This window comes from Scyliorhinus torazame, chromosome 2 (genome assembly GCF_047496885.1).
Source record: "Scyliorhinus torazame isolate Kashiwa2021f chromosome 2, sScyTor2.1, whole genome shotgun sequence".
NCBI classification, from domain to species: Eukaryota; Metazoa; Chordata; class Chondrichthyes; order Carcharhiniformes; family Scyliorhinidae; genus Scyliorhinus; species Scyliorhinus torazame.
In genome coordinates, this window is record NC_092708.1 from 111,520,546 (window position 1) to 111,541,184 (window position 20,639).

The 20,639-nt window shown below is 43.8% G+C and overlaps 2 protein-coding genes across 4 annotated transcripts in view; one reads left to right on the forward strand and one right to left on the reverse strand.

Moving 5' to 3' along the window:
- Positions 1 to 2,157, reverse strand: part of LOC140407786 (ropporin-1-like) — a 170,205-nt gene extending 168,048 nt beyond the window's left edge. The window contains exon 1 of the mRNA XM_072495049.1: positions 1,898 to 2,157. The gene's annotated coding sequence lies outside the window, so the exon portion shown is untranslated. The remainder of the gene's footprint in view (positions 1 to 1,897) is intronic.
- An 813-nt stretch (positions 2,158 to 2,970) lies between these two features.
- The window catches only part of kalrna (kalirin RhoGEF kinase a), a 1,210,365-nt gene continuing 1,192,696 nt past the window's right edge, over positions 2,971 to 20,639 (forward strand). For 2 of the 3 annotated variants that reach the window (XM_072475613.1, XM_072475615.1), the window contains exon 1: positions 2,971 to 3,610. In XM_072475613.1, the coding sequence (XP_072331714.1) occupies positions 3,544 to 3,610 (67 nt within the window). In that variant the 5' untranslated portion in view covers positions 2,971 to 3,543. The remainder of the gene's footprint in view (positions 3,611 to 20,639) is intronic. The other variant, XM_072475625.1, reaches the window with a different exon arrangement.

Genomic DNA, 20,639 nt, shown 5'->3' on the forward strand with positions numbered 1-20,639 from the left:
AGTGTGTAGATCTCCGGACTCACCCTGGAATGCAGGACCTGCATTTTCTGGTCTTCTGTAGGTCTGCCGGGGGCCGTTCGAAGGTATCCCTCAAAGCACGCTAGCCAGTGTTTAAAGGTGGCCGCTGAGTTTGCTGCATGGGGGCTGATTCGCAGACACTCCGCAGCGATCCGGAGCTCCATAGTCCTTTAAAGTGTGCGTAATAAATTGTAGCACAATCAATCACTCACGAGGCGAGAAGAGATTAAGTCAATCGATGGCTTTATTACGCAGACTTGTTCCCCAGCAGCCTGGTTACAGAATGCGGCTGCTGGGAGAACCCGGGTTCTTATACTCCATCTTACTGGGTGGAGCCAGCAGGCGGCAGATCCAATCAGGACCCAGTGTCTGTCCACCAATAGCCTCTCGGCATCACTGGGTACCATACTACCCCTAATACATACCAGCGCAATGAATATTGTCTCTTTATTAGCCATTAAATCTGTTACTTTCCTTCTCTTATATTAAAATGCCTCATTAATTATTTTCTGCCCCTCTGTTCTTTTCTCCAGAACACCTGCTCTCCATCATCCTTTTGTTCCTGCATGCCTGTTCCTCACTATGTCTTTCTCTTCTCAAATATGTTGCTTCTCAAATCCTCAATCCTTTTTTAAACCAAGTTCACAATTTCCCCAATCCAATTAATTAGCCCTTCACTGCAAACAAAACCTTGCTAAACAAGTAATATAACCCAACAGAATCACTGTCGTAGTGAATGCTACACATGAGTTCTTTGTAAAACTATAAAGCTAAATTCAAAACAAAAGCAGAAATTGCTTTTCGCAGCAGGTCTGACAGCATTTGTGGAGAGAGAACGGAGCGAAAGTTTTGAGTCTGGATGAATCTTTGTCAAAGCTAAAATTCAACTTCAGTTAAGATGTTAAATAGTGACTTATGTATTGGCAGCCGTGCCTGCTTTTTATTTTCTAAGTTGAATTTTAACCCCACACTTAGTGTTACCGAGTGTCTTTAAAACATAGTTCTTGGGATGTGTGCTTCTGGCAAGGCTGCATTTACTGTTTGTTCTAAGAGCCCTGAGGAGGAGGTGACAAGCCTCCCGTTTGACCTCATTTGCTGAGGGGTCTGCCATATTTTTCACTTGGAAAAAGTGTAAGACAAAAAAAAGGCAGTGACAAAGTGTCTTTCGTCATCCTATTTTGTTTTCTATTTTACTCAAGTAACGATGTAATAAAATTGATTTAGATATGGCTTTGAAAACGCACAGGCACAAATTAGGAGACAGACAGGTACAGAAAGACACAAAGACATATGGAGAACCCACACCCGAAGTGTAACCCAGCAAGTGCAACAGATAAAATGAACACTGGACACTAAAATGTTATCCATGAAAACATTTCCTCGCATGGACAATGAAAAGGTATGCTGTGTGGTGTGTCGAGCTATATAGCCCAAGAGAAAGAGTTTTCTGAATTTCAGATATGAACTGGGCAGAGGTGAGGTGCTGGCTGTTTGCTTGCAGGGGAGCAATTAGCCAGTGCACCTACACCTAAATTGCTAACTAGTCATTCACTGCTATAAAGTATGTATGTGGGTGACAGGAGAGGGCTGAGTAATACTCCCAACAGTTGAATGAATAATTGCTAAACAGTCATCAAAGTGAATAATGGTCACCAAAGAATTGTAATCCCTAGTGGAACTATACCTCAGCTTCAGTCATTGCCCGGGATGTGAGGGAAAATGGAAACTGGGGGAAATGTTGAGGTTTATATGGATGAAACATGGTGTTGTTTTTAATTCTGTCACCAATACATGATGAATCAATGTAAAACAAATCCTAAGCAATATATTTCAACCTATATCAAGGTAATCGATTTTCTATGAAGTATGTAAGCAATACCTGTAAACGTCTGGACCGCTCTTTTCTGGCGTTGGTTTAAATTGCAGCTTATTAATAACACATAATTCAAGTATCACACTGATTTTTCTCTGTTTAATGGGTCATTGCCTTTTTACTGCGCTACACCGTTTCTTAGCAACTCGGTGACCGCATAAAGGATTTGACTACGTTCTGCCCTTGCCCTTCAGCCGAGTGTGGCCATTTCAGCCAGTTCTGCGCCTGCTGTCCTCTGACCACTCATTTGTAGGAGCTCATTTACATCAAATTTTCATCAGTGAACTAACGCCTATTTTAATTTAAGGAAAATAAAAGGCACATATTTAAAATATACTACTGTACTTGTTGAAAACACATGACATGAGAAAAAAACCCGTGTACAACTGGCAAATCTTATTTGCATCAAATGAGGACGTTTAGTGTGATTTCAGGGAGAAGCCAGAATCTGTGTGGTGACTGAATCGATTCTTGCCACGGCTGGTATCGAGCAGATGGGCTGTATACACAGGAAGTATTTGGAGACAACAGGTGGGGCGTGGGGTTGAGTCTTCAGGGAATGCCTTATTCCAACTTCTCATTAACTGACATCACAAAGACTATAACATTTTCACAGCGATTTGGCTTTCGATTTGAGCCAATTCTTCAACGTTGATGTTTATACCAAAAAAGTAAATATATATTTTATTTTGATACCGACAAATCTCATACTGTAATTAGATAATGGTTTGTTTTGCCTTCCACAATGTTGTGAATCAGTGGACAGTCCCAAAAATAACCTTTACGACAGTATATAATGCCAGTTATGATTTACTCTATGGATTGTCTGATTGGACAATTCAGCTAGTATTACCATTATTATTAACCACATTATAGACTAAGCACCGCCATTTTGCATAAAATGATTTAATTCCGATCATATTCTAGTCTGGATCTTTCAATGAGAATGGTGTATTATGCAGAGGGCTGTGAAGAGTCAGATGTGGTTCAATGCATCGACAAACGCTAGAAGGCGCAGTGTGGCCACTCCTTGGCACAAAGCGAGGTTGAAAGTCACAGCGACAGTGATCGGTGTTTTGGGAGATTTTGCATCATTCCGTTCAGAGAGTTTGTTAAAACCAGAACCCGTCCCCCGTGACTATCTGAAACCCACGGTGCCTGTTTACTGATACCCCCAGATCTCCCACGGTCTTTGCCCAATGCTAATTTTCTCCCTATTTCTCACCACGCCCCCAAACAAAATTCACACAACCCGACCGTGTAGCTGCCTTCCGGCCTCTTGTCAGTAAGATCATTTCCATCGAAGGCTTAATAGCGCTGGTTACGTTGAAGTAGGTTGCCAAGAAGGAATTGATTTCACTTTATTCACCGGTAATGCAAGGCCCATTCAGGGAGAGCTGAAGTAGTGGTGGCACGAGTGAAAATGCATTAAGCCGCCTCCGAGCCCATGTGTAGCCTTTTGTTGTTGCTATTGTGATGCTGCTGCCGGAGAGAGGAGGGCGCCTTTGAACAATAGAGGACACATACAGAGGCTTTTGGTCGAGCACAGCCTTCCTCAAAACACCACAGCAGCTGCCACCCAGCACCGAATATGGAGCTTAGTCTGCAGTAGAAGTGGATGTAATTTTTCATATTTCTGCATCGAGTCAACGATGAATTCCGCAGAAGGGACAGACGAATGCGTCAACGATGGTGACATCGCAGCATTTTTCAAGACAGGTAAGTGGGGGATATGATTGAGGGGCAAAGAGCTTTGTGAGGGGGGGCAAACTGGGTTTACTCCCGTTCATTGCATGGAGCTGCACCTCCAGTGTTACTATCACAATCCACGAGTTCGTGTGGCCGCTGTCAGGCAGGCCGACTCGCCCACAGTAATCATGCTTGTGTACGTTGAACAATGAAGCTGTTTCAGAAAATATGATGATATTAAAGGACACCTTGGTTGAAGTCTTTGAGAACTGCGATGACAATAACTAGCATTCGCCTTTTATTTACTCTGTCATGTTTTTGATTAGTAACGTTTTGCCATTCTGTAAATGGGAGGCAGTACTGATGTCTTGGTGTAATTACATTAGCCAGTTGCCAGGCTAAGTCAGTGGAAGCATTGAAATGAAAGCTCAATGGCGCTTTGTGCCTCCTAGGAAATCACGATTGCATCGTTTGAATTTTAACAAATTATTGCCTTGTATAAAATCACGCGCTGTAGAAATGTTACTGGTTTAAAATTTTGAAAACGCAATTTTGCGTACGGCTTAGAGGGAGAATGTATTTACTTGCATTTTAAACAATGAGACACTATTTACACTAGTTTCATAAATTCAACAGAGAACCGAACTAGCTTTATCGTTAATGTGTGCCACACCGTTTTTACTGTCTTGGAAGCTGACATCTAGCTGCATCTTGGATACCCAATGCGATATTTGCTTTCTACACACGCCAGCAGTGTGACTTGTAGAAGCTACTACTGGAACCATAAGGACCGCCTTCGCTACACATTTTAGATATGCTACGGTCGAATCGAAGAATTGTCCAGGGTTACGATGTGTAATCAGTAAAGACGATAGTTAACTTAATGCCCACAAGGGCCGAGGTTTTCTTTTCCTTTCACACAACAGGCTGCTCACTATCACCTTGTCAAGGGCGATTAGGGATGGTAACAAATGCTGGACGTGCCAGCGACGCTCACATCCCAGGAAATAATTTTTAAAAAACGATCGTGCTTTAATTATTTTCTCTTCATACAAGATGCTAATATATTCTCAAAATCTGTGCTGAAACATCACAGTATGAGCTAATCCATCTTTCTGTTCAACAATGCCACCATCATAATTATGGGTAATAATCAGTGTCATATACATTATATAAATAGCCATATTAATTGCTGAGATAATATTCAGCACTTTCCAAACATGCCTAACAGTACCAGGTACAAGGAGATTGTGGTGCTTTGGAGTGGAGCTCGGGGTTATGGGTTAACTTTATCCCCAGATGTTTCAATTATTTTTTTTAAATGGCACTTGCTGCAATGGATTTTTCTGCTTTAAAACAAAAGAAATTCTAAATTTAGTGTTGTGCCTCAAGTCATCATTTACTCACATTTTTTTATGATAGTCCAGGGTCAGATGTGACAATTGACTGACAAGTGTTTTATCTTCATCTGTTCTGGTCAGTGGATTATGGATACACAGCTGCTGCTCCCTAATCTGCCAGAGGTTAAAAATAGCAGGCATGGTAGAGATGCAGAACTGTCCCTGTCATGTTCTATTACTTTTAAAATCTTATTAAGATACACAAATGAAATAAGTTGAATGCTAACTTGGTACAACTATTTCAAGTTTGAAACTTCATTTTGATGTATACTTTGAACTCCAAAATTGAACTCCAAAATGTGTATCCACATAGGCCACAAACCAATCTTTATGTCATGTCTATGTCTGATTCTCTGCCAAATGCATTCATATACTAGACATTGTTAGCTTGATAATCAAATGGTTTGATTTGTTATACCTCTAGACAGGGATTATTTAGTTATGGCTGGACATAACACTGGACTGCAAAACTTTCACTCATGGTTTTGAGTGGCTGAGTGGGTGAAAGTCTTTAGAGCTGCATGTAGCTGACATACCTTTGTGAGAAGCTATGATTCTGGCATTGAATACAAATTGAAACCATCTTCCTTGCCTGTTCCCTCTTACTTCGTCAAATTTTGACAAAAATAGTGGCTGAAAATTAGGCAACTTTTAAAATATGCAGTACAAATGCAGCATATTTTTCATTTTGCGAATGTGTTCATGCCTTATTTGAGAGTTATGATCAGATTTACAGCATTGCAAAAGTTTGATTAATTAATAAACTCATTTGCTTTATTTACTTTAACCCTCTGTGCCTTTTGTCAATGCTGTTAATAATTGTTGATAACTGCCACTGCTGTCACATAGCAATTATTTGATTTCAAGGCAGCTTTTGCTGGCTTATTGCACTTGTAATGTTTATAACTTACGCAAATGTAATTTTTTGCTCAAAAAATGTCATGTTGTAACATGAAATATTTAGACAGAGCAATCAAAGCTTAAGAAAGAAAAAACAATTAGGATTTCTTGTGCTCTCCCCTATAATGTATTAGCAAGGTTTGTGTATAACACAGTTGAGTAAGTATCACACTTCCTGACATACTGTCACCATGATGGTTAAAACATTACACTCTTGAGTATCTTTAGCCTCTATGAGCCACACCACAGGGCATGCGTTCATTAAAAATCTTGTATATATTGAGTGCTTCCTGTAAAATGACCCTTATTTCCTGTCGCAATTTGTTTATAATATGTTTATTGTTAAAAAAAAGTATGGTCTTGTTAACTCACGGAGCATCATTATCAGAGTTAGGCTAGTTATATATTAAAAGTCTTGTATTGTGCATGCTTTTTGTTATGTACCACACTGCCTGTAACTAGCACCTTTGTCACAGTCACATTTATATCATGTTATATGTTAACCTATTTAAGTATCTCATTTTCCAATATGCCATTGTTATCGTGATAAATCTTTACTTCAGTCAATTTACACGATTCTATCTTGCTTGCCGAACTTCCAAGCTAGGTGGTGCTATGATCATCTCTATTTTTAACTCCCAGCCCTTCCTGCCATTTAAATTTATTTTCTATTAGGACAGCCTCTTCTTTGTTCCCTTTCAGCACACTGTCAATCTGGCAGCTGAATTGTTCAATTTGGAGCTGCACCATTTGTCATTCTTCAATATTAATTTATGCTACCAACTCCACTGTGCCCCTATCTCTTTATGTGCTTAGGCTGTTGGCTCTACTTAGAGCTTCTCAATGCTGACTTTAGCCTTCGGACCACAGCCTGCCCATGCTCCAGGTTGCTGCCATCTTCTTTTCCCCTGTTAACTTTTGGGGCTGGAGCCACATAACATCCTCTCATTTGCAGCTAAAACCTGCAGTCACTTACCCCACAGCATAATGCACACAGCCCAGATCCTCACCACTACTGACCATCTTGAGCAACCCATCCACATTGTGAGCCCAATTTTTGTGATTACCCCACCTGCTTTCTTATCCCTTACTCATTGCACTCTCTATATAATATCCCTCTTTAGTTATTCTTTATTATTTCATCGTTTTCAATAGTTTTCTTTATTTTTAACTAACCCTTACTTTATTTCTAACAATCCTCCCATTTACTACCCCACTAATGCAGTCTCCAGCACATATACATCCTCTCCTTATCAAACAGATTTATCCAACTTCCCATGGACAAAACTATGATATATGTAGCATATATGAAATGAAATGACAATCGCTTATTGTCACAAGTAGGCTTCAAATTAAGTTACTGTGAAAAGCCCTTAGTCGCCACATTCCGGTGCCTGTTCAGGGAGGCTGGTACTGGAATTGAACCGTGCTGCTGGCCTGCCTTGGTCTTCTTTAAAAGCCAGCTATTTAGCCCAGTGTGCTAAACCGGCCCCATATATATATGTAGCATGTTTACATTTTCTTTTATGCAGGTATGCATACATTTTTGTAATATCACATTTTATGTAATTTTACACCAATTTCCATTTCATTTTTCTCAGTGAATGCTGGCACTATTTTGTATTTATTATCTGTTTTTAGTTCAATGTCAAGACTACTTTCCTCCTCATTTTTGAGACCACTACATAAATGAAATACTGGAGATATGTCATTTGTTTACTGTCATCAGCCACTTAATCTATTGGTTAATGTGCATCATATATTCTTAATCTCAATCAAGGCTTGGTGTGTGAAAAATTGTAGAATCTTGTCTTTTTCTGGTCTTTGGTTCTCCATCATGCTTAACACCCACTAATGAAATGAAATTCGGTAAAAATTTAATTACAAGAGGAAAAATCAAATTCCCACCCTAAATTGAATTATATTGGAAAGGCCTAAGTACCCATGCCTATTAAAACATATGTGTCTGTACGACAAGCTTACCTGAATTGTGGTTATAGTGGTACCAATAGCTGTATGTGTTAATGGTGACTATGGGTGATTCCTGATTCCTTTTTGTCATTTGTCATTATGTTAACATGCGGGCTAATGTTTAGGGGTTTGGTGGGGGGGATGGGATCGTTGTTAGTGATATGGGGATTGACATTACATTGGTTACTGATTATTGTTTATTGTTGGGTGTAAATTTGGGAGAAAATGTGAAAAAGGAGAATAAAAAATATTTTAAAAAAAAATAATGGTACCAATGACATTGGTGACATAAATACAATCGTCCCAAACTCTGATATTTAGAAAGTCAACTGTGACTTAAATGAAAATATATGTATGATTAAAATGTGAATTAGGTTGTGCTAATATTTCTGAAGAATAACAAAGAGATGCTAACAAGTTCACTGAACTTGAGGATAGCTCAAAATAATGCAAAGAAGAATGAAGAATAATAGACATATATCTAGTGTTATGGCTCAAGTATGATAAAGTAGGGAAACTGGCCATAACATATATAAAGCCTGAGGAGGATAATTGAAACTGCTGTTAGGTCATGAAAAGCCAGTGGCATTGCAGAAGGCGACCAGTTCGAGGGTACAAAATGAACTCCTGTTCCTTGTATCAATATGTGAATGTAAACATCAGTTTGTGTTATGTAATGCAGGTAAGATTAGCTCACACGAATAAAGGAAATAAATAATTATTGAAGATTAATCCTCAGTGACTTTCTCTATTCTATGATTTGAGCAAATTGAAATTCACCGACTTGGCACTTTCTGATAAGCAGCCTGGTTACTTTGGCTGTCTTGTGGAATGGATATCATTTGACCAAACACATGGATGGAATTTTCCTTTTTTCCTTCTAAGTGCTGGCTCAGGCAAGAAAACCAGCATGCAGTTCACCAGCTACACAGCCGGCTTTTTTGCCATATTTTCCAGTGCTTCAAAGACAGAAACGCTGGAGGCGTGACCCACACTATCAAGCTGGTGGCATGGCCTGGGAAAGTCGGCCATATTGGGTTCCCAGAGATCAGGGTGCCCTTTAAAAAGGGTGCACGCATCTCTGGTAAGAAAAGAGGAACCCCCCCCCCCCCCCGCGCATAGGGGAACACACATGAGGGACTAGCCCCCCCCCCCACAGACACCCGCCCTTCATGGAACATAGAACATTACAGCGCAGTACAGGCCCTTCGGCCCTCGATGTTGCGCCGATCTGTGAAACCACTCTAAAGCCCATCTACACTATTCCCTTATCGTCCATATGTCTATCCAATGACCATTTGAATGCCCTTAGTGTTGGTGAGTCCACTACTGTTGCAGGCAGGGCATTCCACACCCTTACTACTCTCTGAGTAAAGAACCTACCTCTGACATCTGTCCTATATCTATCTCCCCTCAATTTAAAGCTATGTCCCCTCGTGCTAGACATCACCATCCGAGGAAAAAGGCTCTCACTGTCCACCCTATCTAATCCTCTGATCATCTTGTGTGCCTCAATTAAGTCACCTCTTAACCTTCTTCTCTCTAACGAGAACAGCCTCAAGTCCCTCAGCCTTTCCTCATAAGATCTTCCCTCCATACCAGGCAACATTCTGGTAAATCTCCTCTGCACCCTTTCCAATGCTTCCACATCCTTCCTATAATGCGGCGACCAGAATTGCACGCAATACTCCAAATGCGGCCGCACCAGAGTTTTGTACAGCTGCAACATGACCTCATGGCTCCGAAACTCAATCCCTCTACCAATAAAAGCTAACACACCGTACGCCTTCTTAACAACCCTCTCAACCTGGGTGGAAACTTTCAGGGATCTATGTACATGGACACCGAGATCTCTCTGCTCATCCACACTGCCAAGAATCTTACCATTAGCCCAGTACTCTGTCTTCCTGTTATTCCTTCCAAAATGGATCACCTCACACTTTTCTGCATTAAACTCCATTTGCCACCTCTCAGCTCAGTGCTGCAGCTTATCTATGTCCCTCTGTAACTTGTAACATCCTTCCGCACTGTCTACAACTCCACCGACTTTAGTGTCATCTGCAAGTTTACTCACCCATCCTTCTACACCATCCTCCAGGTCATTTATAAAAATGACAAACAGCAGTGGCCCCAAAACAGATCCTTGTGGTACACCACTAATAACTGGACTCCAGTCTGAACATTTCCCATCAACCACTACCCTTTGTCTTCTTCCAGCTTGCCAATTTCTGATCCAAACTGCTAAATCACCCTGAATCCCATGCCTCCGTATTTTCTGCAGTAGCCTACCGTGGGGAACCTTATCAAACGCTTTACTGAAATCCATATACACCACATCAACTGCTTTACCCTCATCCACCTGTTTGGTCACCTTCTCAAAGAACTCAATAAGGTTTGTGAGGCACGACCTACCCTTCACAAAACCGTGTTGACTATCTCTAATCAAATTATTCCTTTCCAGATGATTATACATCCTATCTCTTATAAACCTTTCCAAGATTTTTCCCACAACAGAAGTAAGGCTCACTGGTATATAGTTACGGGGTCGTCTCTACTCCCCTTCTTGAACAAGGGGACAACATTTGCCATCCTCCAGTCTTCTGGCACTATTCCTGTCAACAAAGATGACTTAAAGATCAAAGCCAAAGGCTCAGCAATCTCCTCCCTAACTTCCTAGAGAATCCTAGGATAAATCCCATCCGGCCCAGGGGACTTATCTATTTTCACACTTTCCAGAATTGCTAACACCTCCTCCTTATGAACCTCAAGCCCTTCTAGTCTAGCAGCCTGAATCTCAGTATTCTCCTCGGCAACATTGTCTTTTTCCTGTGTGAATACTGACGAAAAATATTCATTCAGCACCTCTCCTATCTCCTCAGACTCCAAGCACAACTTCCCACTACTGTCCTTGACTGGCCCTACTCTTACCCTAGTCATTCGTTTATTCCTGACATATCTATAGAAAGCTTTCGGGTCATCCTTGATCCTACCTGCCAAAGACTTCTCATGTCCCCTCCTGGCTCTTCTTAGCTCTTTTTTTAGGTCCTTCCTAGCTAACTTGTAACTCTCGAGCGCCCTAACTAAACCTTCATGTCTCACGGGGACTCCACCATGGAGCTCCCAAGAGGAAACCCCTGACACTGCACCCTAGCACTGCCTCCTCACATATCCCCTGGCACCCTGACACTGCCCCGCATCATGGCAGTGCCAAGGCAATGCCCGGGCATGTCCCTCACCATCAGGTATTTACCTGTGCATCTCCGGCGGGTTCCCTTCGCCTGATTCACATTTTAAAAACCTGTTGTAAACCTCACTGATGTGACGTCATGTCAGCGTGATGGGGAAATCCCAATGTGGAGAGACAATACAGCAGGGGAGCTCGCTAATTACATTTACATGTATTTAAGTTAGGTTCCTGATCTTCCTGGTGGGAACCTTGTTTTGTCAATGGCGGGATGATCACGCTGTGAGAGTTTCCTTTTGGCCTCTCGCGGGATTTTGCGCCCATGTTGCCGTTTGTGACTGCATTTACCACAGGTACAAACTCCCATTACACTCTTCAGTTTGTTAGGTGCTTCTGTTAGCCTGCCTGCCACTACAAATATTGGCTGGGATTTTCTGTGTGGCACATCATTGATCGGTGGTAGGATCTTCTGGTCCTGCCGTTGTCAACAGCACTTCCCATTGAATGCCCTCCATGGCACTAGGATAGCTGTGGCGAGGATGCGCCATTGGCGGGACCGATAGATCCCGCCAGAGTGAATGGCCAGAAACTTTTGGCTGTTGTTATTTAAATTACAGCACCATCATTAATTGAGACATCAATGATTAGCTTCTACATCCAATATTTAACCAGTGGGGTGCTTGTGAATCATGAGGAATGGATCTTTTTCAAGGCAGAGTTCTCCCAAGCCCCCGCTAGCTTGTTCGATGATGGGCACAGTGAAAGAATATAGCAGGGAATCAAGAAATTGGTTTCACACCAGCGTGAATTTACAGCAGGATCTTCATATAGTGGACGCCATGACAGATCAGAAAACCCACTAGAGGCCAGCATAAACCTTATTTGCATCCCGTTAATGGGACGCTAATGAAGGCCCAACACCCCCCCATGCCAGATTCTCCGCAATGCCGGTGGGAAAACATTCGGAACAATGTGGCGTGTAGATGTCTGGACTCCTCTGAACAATGCCTGCGGCTGCCTCCGGAGTTCAGGATTGAGGCAGCTCACAACCCAGAATCGTGGACACCACAGCAGTGGTCGAAGGACCATCTGTAGGTGGATGTTCCAGAGTTGGTGTCCTGGGGGGGGGGAGTCCACCTTCCAGCTCTAGAATGTATTTTAAAATATTTTTATTCAAACAAAATTTATATTAATACAAACACAACAACAACACAACCAACCCAACCTATCTTAATCTCCAAATACACTCACCCAGTTCCCCCCATCCCTTCATAAAAAAACCCTTAAAGACATCTAAAAAGACCATACCCCTAACAGCTGACTGTAATCAGTGAAAAAGGTGATGATAGGCTGCCCATCTACCGATCCACTCAGAGTATACTTGATCTTCTCTGGCTGCAAAAGTTCCATCAGGTCCCCCAACCAAGCCGAGGCCTTAGGCTGCACCAGGGGCCTCCCCCCAAGCAGAATTCACCTCCGGGCTATTAGCACGGTGAAAGCTAGAATATCAGCCTTCATTCCCGTCCACAGCACCGGTGAGTTTGACACTCCATAAATGGCCACCAATGGGCACTGCTCCAGCTGAATGTCCAAATCCCCTGATATCATATCAAAAAAGGAGATCCAGAAATGAACAAGCTTGGGGCAAGTCAACTTTGCACATGAGGATGTGAAGTTGACCCTGTGAGGAGCCTCATTCCACACTCCCCCTCAAAGACCAAACCCAGTTCACCCTCCCACTTCCTCTTTACTTCCCCCAATGATGCCTGCTCCATTGTCACTATCTACCCATCGACATCCAAAACCTTACCCTCCCGCACTTCGGCTAAGGTCAGGACCTGTCCATAAGTGAAGACGACAGAACCAAGTGAAATGAAGGAAGCTCCTTGTACAGAATATTGCGCATCTGAAAGTACCTGCATCTATTACTTCTCGGAAACTGAACTTCTCTAACCACTCATCAAGACCGGAAAACCTACCTGCCAGAAACATGTCTCTAATCCACTCCAGCCCCTCCCTCGCCCATGCTCTAAACAATGAATCTAAGCCAGACAGTACAACACTATGGTTTTTACAAATTGGAGCCAGCAGAGACATGGAGCCCAGTTTAAAATGTTGCCTAAATTGATTCCAGATTCTCAAAGCGGATATCACCACAGGGTTAGACGAGAAGCTAGCAGAGATAAAAGGAAATGGTGCTGTAACCAGGGCCCTCAGATTCGACCCTATGCATGGAACCTCCTCCAACCTCCCCGATATAGGGTCTGGATCCTCAAAACACCCCTGCATCTTATCAATATTTGCCACCCAGTAATACCATAACAGATTGGGTAATGCCAATCCCCTCGACTGCCTATCACTTTTCAAAAATGCTCTACAAACCTGAGGAGTCTTACGAGCCCAAACAAAAGTAGAAATCAATTTGTTTACCCTGCAAAAGAAAGCCTTGGGAAGAAAAACTGGGAGACACTGGAACAAAAACAAAAACCTCGGGTGAATATTCATCTTCACCATCTGTACCCTTACCACTATGGTCAGAGGGAGGGCATCCCACCTTTTCAAATTGGCCTTCACCCCATCCACCAGACTAGAAATGTTAAGTTTATGGTGCGTGGCCCAATTCTGGGCAACCTGGATACCCAGATACTAGAAGCTAATCTTGGCCAGACTAGATGGCAGTGTCCCAAGATCAACTCCTCCTTGGGATTCAATGGAAAAAATTTAGTCTTACCCAGATTTAGCTTGTACCCCGAAAAGGGGCCAAACTTCCTGAGCAGCTCCATTATCTCCTCACATTGGATCGAGGGTGCTTAATATATAATAACACATCTTCATCATATAATGAAACCCTGTGCTCCCTCTCACCATGCTCTCTCCTGTTCCATCCGGTAAATGACCTCAATTCAATGGCCAGCTGCTCGATTGCTAAGGCAAACAAAAGTGGAGATAGAGGTTACCTCTGCCTTGTACCCTTGTTCAGTTGAAAATAACCCAAACTCAGGGCATTAGTACGAACAATCACAGTGAGGACCCTGTACAAAAGCCTTATCCATCAAATAAATTTTGGCCCAAAGCCAAACAGGCCCAGTATCTCAAAGATGTACCGCCACTCAATCCTATCGAATGCCTGCTCCGTGTCCATCAAAATAATTACCTCTAGCTTGGCATCCAAAGAGGGTGAAAACACAATGTTTAACAACTTTCTAATACTGGTCAACAACTGCCATGCCCTTAACAAATCCAGTCTGCTACTGCAATGGGACCCTTGTCCTTCTTCAGAATCAAGGAAATCGACGTCTGCATCAGCATGACCGACAACACCCCCGGGACATAGAATCATTTAACATGTCCAGCAGAAGTGGGACCAACTGACGAGTAAACTTCAATGTAAAATTCAATGGGGAACTCATTCGAAGCTGATGCTTTTCCCATCTGCATTAACCAAATGCAACTTATGATCTCCTCCAGCCCTATCGGCGTCTCCAACTTCTGCCTTCAGTCCTGCTCCACCTCCGGGAAGGTCAACCCATCCAAAAATTGTCTCTTTGATGAGCCCACTGCTGTAGGCTCTGACTCATACAACCCACGGTCGAAAGCCTCAAACACCTCATTAACCCTCTCAGGGCAGAAACTATCCCACCACATCAGTCCCTGACCTGCACTATCTTGCGGGAGATTCCTGCTGCTCACCATGGTGAGCCAACAGACGACTGGCCTTTTCCCCATACTCATAGAAAGCCCTAAAATGCCGCAGCTGGGTCACTGCCTTACCTGTTGTCAACAACTTAACCGCCATTTGCAACTTCTTTCTGTCCGCCAATAACTCCGGCATCAGGGTGACCGAGCACTGGCGGTCCACCTTAAGAATGGAATTCACCAGCCTCTGCCTCTCTACATTTCCAATTTATGGGAGTGGGCCGGTTAGATCACAAACAGATCGGCGCCCGGTGCGGTTCTCGATTTTGGCCTCTCCCGTGGTTTAATGGCTTAAGCGCAACACAGCCATTAAATCATGCCCTAAGTGTAGAGAAGCTCCCAGGGCCCAATAAAGTGGCTAAGTGGTTAGATAACGTTGGAAAACTCACAGACTGGGCCGGGGGAGGGGGTAAGATCCCAGCAAATCCCGCCACAAATGACACTTCGAAACATTTCCATTAGATTGTGCCTTTAGTCTAAAAATGGGAGAATTCTATCCCTAGACTTTTCTCCTTGCATTGGGAAAAACGATCATCTGCTGCCTGATAATGTCTCAGATATTTCTGGCATAAATTCAGAACTCACTTATGACAATCCATTGTAGTTTAAATTTGGTCTATGGCTACTAAATACAATGTGCAAGATACATTTAAAATTACCAATATTTAACTTATATATTCAACAATAATTTGTGATGTGCACTTAGTTATTCAATCGCTTGGCCTTTGTCACCAGTAAAACTTGAAGTAATTCAAGAGAAACAATTTTTTAAAGATGTCACTTCAACCTCAATGTTGAATCCAATCCTGACTGACCACATTTATTCTTGAAACTCAGGGGAATGAGGTCATACTGGTTGGAAGGGGTAAGTGAAATGAGAAGAATGTCCTGATGATTCATTCCATGCTATTAAAAATATGTATTTATACAATGTCTTTTATGGCCTTAGGATGTCCCAAAGCATCTTACAGTTAATTAAGTGCTTTTCAAAATGTAGTCACATTATGAATATAGTAAACATGGTGGCCAGTTTCCACACAGCAAGGTCCCACTGACAGTGATATATTAAAAAAATTAAATTTAGAGTACCCAATTCTTTTTTTCCAATTTAGGGGCAATTTAGCGTGGCCAGTCCACCTACTCCACATCTTTGGATTGTGGGGATGAGACCCATGCAGACATGGGGAGAATGTGCAAACTCCACACTGACAGGGACCCAGGGCCGGGATCGAACGCGGGTCAAAGAACAAAGAACAAAGAAATGTACAGCACAGGAACAGGCCCTTTGGCCCTCCAAGCCCGTGCCGACCATACTGCCCGACTAAACTACAATCTTCTACACTTCCTGGGTCCGTATCCCTCTATTCCCATCCTATTCATATGTTTGTCAAGATGCCCCTTAAATGTCACTATCCTCCCTGCTTCCACCACCTCCTCCGGTAGCGAGTTCCAGGCACACACTACCCTCTGCGTAAAAAACTTACCTCGTACATCTACTCTAAACTTTGCCCCTCTCACCTTAAACCTATGCCCCCCAGTAATTGACTCGTCTACCCTGGGGAAAAGCCTCTGACTATCCACTCTGTCTATGCCCCTCATAATTTTGTAGACCTCTATCAGGTCTCCCCTCAACCTCCTTCGTTCCAGTGAGAGCAAACCAAGTTTATTCAACCGCTCCTCATAGCTAATGCCCTCCATACCAGGCAACATTCTGGTAAATCTCTTCTGCACCCTCTCTAAAGCCTCCACATCCTTCTGGTAGTGTGGCGACCAGAATTGAACACTATACTCCAAGTGTGGCCTAACTAAGATTCTATACAGCTGCAACATGACTTGCCAATTCTTATACTCAATGCCCCGGCCAATGAAGGCAAGCATGCCGTATGCCTTCTTGACTACCTTCTCCACCTGTGTTGCCCCTTTCAATGACCTGTGGACCTGTACTCCTAGATCTCTTTGACTTTCAATACTCTTGAGGGTTCTACCATTCACTGTATATTCCCTACCTGCATTAGACCTTCCAAAATGCATTACGTCACATTTTTCCGGATTAAACTCCATCTGCCATCTCTCCGTCCAAGTCTCCAAACAATCTAAATCCTGCCGTATCCTCTGACAGTCCTCATCGCTATCCGCAATTCCACCAACCTTTGTGTCGTCTGCAAACTTACTAATCAGACCAGTTACATTTTCCTCCAAATCATTTATATATACTACAAACAGCAACGGTCCCAGCACTGATCCCTGTGGAACACCACTGGTCACAGCCCTCCAATTAGAAAAGCATCCTTCCATTGCTACTCTCTGCCTTCTATGACCTAGCCAGTTCTGTATCCACCTTGCCAGCTCACCCCTGATCCCATGTGACTTCACCTTTTGTACTAGTCTACCATGAGGGACCTTGTCAAAGGCCTCACTGAAGTCCATATAGACAACATCCACTGCCCTACCTGCATCAATCATCTTAGTGACCTCCTCGGAAAACTCTATCAAGTTAGTGAGACACGACCTTCCCTTCACACAACTGTGCTGCCTCTCACTAATACGTCCATTTGCTTCCAAATGGGAGTAGATCCTGTCTCGAAGAATTCTCTCCAGTAATTTCCCTACCACTGAAGTAAGGCTCACCGGCCTGTAGTTCCCGGGATTATCCTTGCTACCCTTCTTAAACAGAGGAAGGACATTGGCTATTCTCCAGTCCTCCGGGACATCACCTGAAGACAGTGAGGATCCAAAGATTTCTGTCAAGGCCTCAGCAATTTCCTCTCCAGCCTCCTTCAGTATTCTGGGGTAGATCCCATCAGGCCCTGGGGACTTATCTACCTTAATATTTTTTGGATCTCAATGTGACCCAGGCTATCTACACACCCTTCTCCGGACTCAACATCTACCAATTTATTCTCTTTGGTGAATACTGATGCAAAGTATTCATTTAGTACCTCGCCCATTTCCTCTGACTCCACACATAGATTCCCTTGCCTATCCTTCAGTGGGCCAACCCTTTCCCTGGCTACCCTCTTGCTTTTTATGTACGTGTAAAAAGCCTTGGGATTTTCCTTAACCCTATTTGCCAATGACTTTTCGTGACCCCGTCTAGCCCTCCTGACTCCTTGCTTAAGTTCCTTCCTACTTTCCTTATATTCCACGCAGGCTTCCTCTGTTCCCAGCCTTTTAGCCCTGACAAATGCCTCCTTTTTCTTTTTGACGAGGCCTACAATATCTCTCGTTATCCAAGGTTCCCGAAAATTGCCGTATTTATCCTTCTTCCTCACAGGAACATGCCGGTCCTGAATTCCTTTCAACTGCCACTTGAAAGCCTCCCACATGTCAGATGTTGATTTGCCCTCAAACATCCGCCCCCAATCTATGTTCTTCAGTTCCCGCCTAATATTGTTATAATTAGCCTTCCCCCAATTTAGCACATTCATCCTAGGACCACTCTTATCCTTGTCCACCAGTACTTTAAAACTTACTGAATTGTGGTCACTGTTACGGAAATGCTCCCCTACTGAAACATCTACCACCTGGCCGGTCTCATTCCCCAATACCAGGTTCAGTACCGCCCCTTCCCTAGTTGGACTGTCTACATATTGTTTTAAGAAGCCCTCCTGGATGCTCCTTACAAACTCCGCCCCGTCTAAGCCCCTGGCACTAAGTGAGTCCCAGTCAATATTGGGGAAGTTGAAGTCTCCCATCACCACAACCCTGTTGTTTTTCCTCTTTTCCAAAATCTGCCTACCTATCTGCTCCTCTATCTCCCGCTGGCTGTTGGGAGGCCTGTAGTAAACCCCCAACATTGTGACTGCACCCTTCCTATTCCTGATCTCTACCCATATAGCCTCACTGCCCTCTGAGGTGTCCTCCTGCAGTACAGCTGTGATATTCTCCCGAACCAGTAGCGCAACTCCGCCTCCCCTTTTACATCCCCCTCTATCCCGCCTGAAACATCTAAATCAAGGAACGTTTAGCTGCCAATCCTGCCCTTCCCTCAACCAGGTCTCTGTAATGGCAACAACATCATAGTTCCAAGTACTAATCCAAGCTCTAAGTTCATCTGCCTTACCCGTAATGCTTCTTCCATTAAAACATATGCACTTCAGGCCACCAGACCCGCTGTGTTCAGCAACTTCTCCCTGTCTGCTCTGCCTCAGAGCCCCACTGTCCCTATTCCCTAGTTCTCCCTCAATGCTCTCACCTTCTGACCTATTGCTCCCGTGCCCACCCCCCTGCCATACTAGTTTAAACCCTCCCGTGTGACACTAGCAAACCTCGCGGCCAGGATATTTATGCCTCTCCGGTTTAGATGAAACCCGTCCTTCTTATATAGGTCACACCTGCCCCGGAAGAGCTCCCAGTGGTCCAGATAACGGAAACCCTCCCTCCTACACCAGCTGTTTAGCCACGTGTTTAGGTGCTCTATCTTCCTATTTCTAGCCTCACTGGCACGTGGCACAGGGAGTAATCCCGAGATTACAACCCTCGAGGTCCTGTCTTTTAACTTTCTGCCTAGCTCCCTGAACTCCTGCTGCAGGACCTCATGCCCCTTCCTGCCTATGTCGTTAGTACCAATATGTACAACGACCTCTGCCTGTTTGCCCTCCCCCTTCAGGATGCCCTCTACCCGTTCGGAGACATCCTGGACCCTGGCACCAGGGAGGCAACATACCATCCTGGAGTCTCTTTCACGTCCACAGAAGCGCCGATCTGTGCCCCTGACTATAGAGTCCCCTATTACTATTACTCTTCTGCGCTTTGCCCCTCCCTTCTGAACATCAGAGCCAGCCGTGGTGCCACTGCTCTGGCTGCTGCTGTTTTCCCCTGATAGGCTATCGCCCCCGACAGTATCCAAAGGGGTATACCTGTTCGAGAGGGGGACAACCACAGGGGATTCCTGCACTGACTGCCTGTCCTTTCTGGTGGTCACCCATTTCTCTGCCTGCACCTTGGGTGTGACCACATTTACATAATTGCGATCTATGACGCTTTCCGCCACCTGCATGCTCCTAAGTGCATCCAATTGCTGCTCCAACCGAACCATGCGGTCTGTGAGGAGCTCCAGTTGGGTGCACTTTCTGCAGATGAAGCAATCCGGGACGCTGGAAGCCTCCCGGACCTGCCACATCTCACAGTCAGAGCACTGCACCCCTCTAACTGACATTGCGTCAATTAATTAAAATTAAATTTAAAAAAAATTTTTTTTTAAATATATTTTTAAAAAATTTTCAAAGTTACTGTTAACTATCTGTTTCCTAGCACTAGATTTCTAATAGAAATGCGAAAGCTAAATATAGTACTCTCCGATCTCTGACTTAGATATCCCTCTAAATTTTAATTAAGTAAATATGTTTAATTAGTTACCAATGCTTAATTTTTTTAATTTAGTGTAGATTCCCAACCAGCCACTCAGGCCACAGCTTTTCTGTGATGTCACTTCAGTTTCCCCCCGACACACACAATTTGAAAAAGGTATAAAAGTAAAAATGAGTAAAAATCACTTACTTACCTTCTTACCCTCTGAGTGTCTTAGATGTTCTCAGGTTCTCTCCCTGACAGAGACTGTTCCTCCTCCTCCGAACGGCTCCCGAAACTAGGCCGCGATCTTTTAAAATCTCTGCTCCGACTCGCAGCCCCCGCGCTTTTTAAATCTCCCGCGCTTTTTAAATCTCCCGCGCTTTTTAAATCTTCCGCGCTGTTTTCAGAGTCCCGGCTCACTCAGCTCCCGCGCTGTTTTCAGAGTCCCGGCTCTCTCAGCTCCCGCGCTGTTTTCAATGCCCCGGATCACTCAGCTCCCGCGCTGTTTTCAGAGTCCCGGCTCACTCAGCTCCCGCGCTGTTTTCAGAGTCCCGGCTCACTCAGCTCCCGCGCTGTTTTCAATGCCCCGGATCACTCAGCTCCCGCGCTGTTTTCA